The 1,912-nt window shown below is 43.8% G+C and overlaps 1 protein-coding gene across 1 annotated transcript; it reads right to left on the reverse strand.

Moving 5' to 3' along the window:
* Positions 1-262: 262 nt before the first annotated feature.
* LOC123447586 lies at positions 263-1,276 on the reverse strand. The gene is made up of 2 exons (XM_045124195.1): positions 835-1,276; positions 263-556 (listed from the first exon to the last, which is right to left on the reverse strand). The coding sequence occupies exons 1-2, from the start codon at positions 1,214-1,216 to the stop codon at positions 465-467; spliced, it is 474 nt and encodes a 157-aa protein (XP_044980130.1). The 5' UTR covers positions 1,217-1,276; the 3' UTR covers positions 263-464.
* Positions 1,277-1,912: the final 636 nt, after the last annotated feature.

Consider the following 1,912-nt stretch of genomic DNA (forward strand, 5'->3'; position numbering starts at 1 on the left):
GTGGATGTGGTGAAAGACGACGGTCCCCCCCCCCCCCCCCCCCCCAACCCCTCTTCTCAAAGATAGTAACATCGTACAGGTCACAAAGGATTAATAATGTGCTTTAGATATCATTAAATAAAATATCTAGACCATATGATCATTGCAGCAATGAAAATTCGACACACAACATTTCATTTGTATTTGTGCAGCATCATAACATATCTTCTCGAGGTATGTCAAACTGTTGCAGTAAGCATCACATTTATTCGAACTCACCCATGCTACATTTTATTCATCATCCCTCGTGGACAAATAATTGGAGCATGAAGGGGGATTTTGAAATGAATAAACCACTCATCAGTTTTTATTGATTGCTTCATGATATACACGGTCATACAAAATAAATGAGACTACAAAATAGTGAAAAATGAGGGAAACAAATTGCAACAAATAAGCAAAGGACGCCCTCGAACACTCCATCCTTACAACATGAAGAATAGTGGGATGACAAGTAGCATCTGAAAGACGCCAAGGGTCCTTGCACTAGGCGCCGCATTCCCAATATTTTGTGATCCTGCAAGTTCATCAAACAAGAGGGTTCAATAAAAATCCAAATTGTATTATAAGTCATGTAGGTAAATGAATGTAATTTTCTTCTGACTATTCCTATTGTAGTTAATCATTGAAAAAAAATGGAAGGTATATACAGGGACCAATATACATACAGATGTATCCTCATTTTCTTAAATAGCTATTGTGAGAATATATTGGCGAGGCCTGACAGTACTTATTCTATCTGCCGTAGTTATTCTATCTGAACAATGAACAAAGAAAGGAATGCAGCTTCCTGACCTGGTTTTTCGGGGTTGCAGCTGGTGAGAGGCATCTCGCACCGGCGGAACATCTCCTGGCCGTCGACGGTGTAGTTGAGCCCGGACTGCTTTGCGACCTTCTGAGCCTCAGCGATTCCGTCGCAGATGCACTCCGGATCGCTGCCGAAGAGCTTCTTGACCGCGGTGCAGCACGGTGCCAGCTTGGAGGGGTCCTGGTAGACGAGACCGCACACGGATATGCTGTTCAGGCACGGCGGCGTGACCGGAATGTCGGCCGGTGATGGGAGTGGCGGGAGGTCCATCTGGTCCGGGATTGGCCGCGTCGTCTCCACTTCGCTAGTCGCCATGGCCGCGGCGGCGAACATGAGCACCAGGACTAATCGGCGGACGTGGTGCCCCATGATCGATCTTGATTAGTGTTACTGCGTGGACTATGGTGAGGCACTGAGGTGTGAATGATGATGAAGGGCCTGTGCTGTTTGCATGTTTTATAGGCATATATATATGTTCACCAACGGAATGAGCTGGAGCGTACGTGCTGCCCATGTTCCTGTACTACTCTGCAACTGGGTTTACTCTCATTTGATAACGTTTTCTATTTTAGTTTTCATTCCATGATGTTGACTTCCATGTCATGCTGATCATGTTTATTGCTACTTTTCAATGCGGGCGAACGCGCATAACAGATCCTTTCTCTCCATGAAACAGGGAGATCAGCCGATCAGGAGACAGGCATACAGTATGAGTATTTTGTTGAACCACCATTTGTTGGAGGGTGTGTATGGAGTTTTGGTTTGCATGCAACGTTGTGCGGCCCACGATCTCGCCGTGCATGACGTAGCACATGCAAGACCTCACCGGGATTAACGGACCTGCGTGCCACGTGACATATATAAGGTCCTGTTTGAAACCATCAAAATTATATAATATAGTTTTTATAATCTATTATATCTTTAAACATGATAGATTATGATGTACATTATAAAACTAGATAGACAGATTATTAAAAACTCACAATCTACTCTACACAGCTAAAATCAGATTATGGATTGCTAATGACTCATTACCCTTGTAAGTTGGAGATAATTATATTTCTG

This window comes from Hordeum vulgare, chromosome 4H, assembly GCF_904849725.1.
Source record: "Hordeum vulgare subsp. vulgare chromosome 4H, MorexV3_pseudomolecules_assembly, whole genome shotgun sequence".
Lineage (NCBI taxonomy): Eukaryota > Viridiplantae > Streptophyta > Magnoliopsida > Poales > Poaceae > Hordeum > Hordeum vulgare.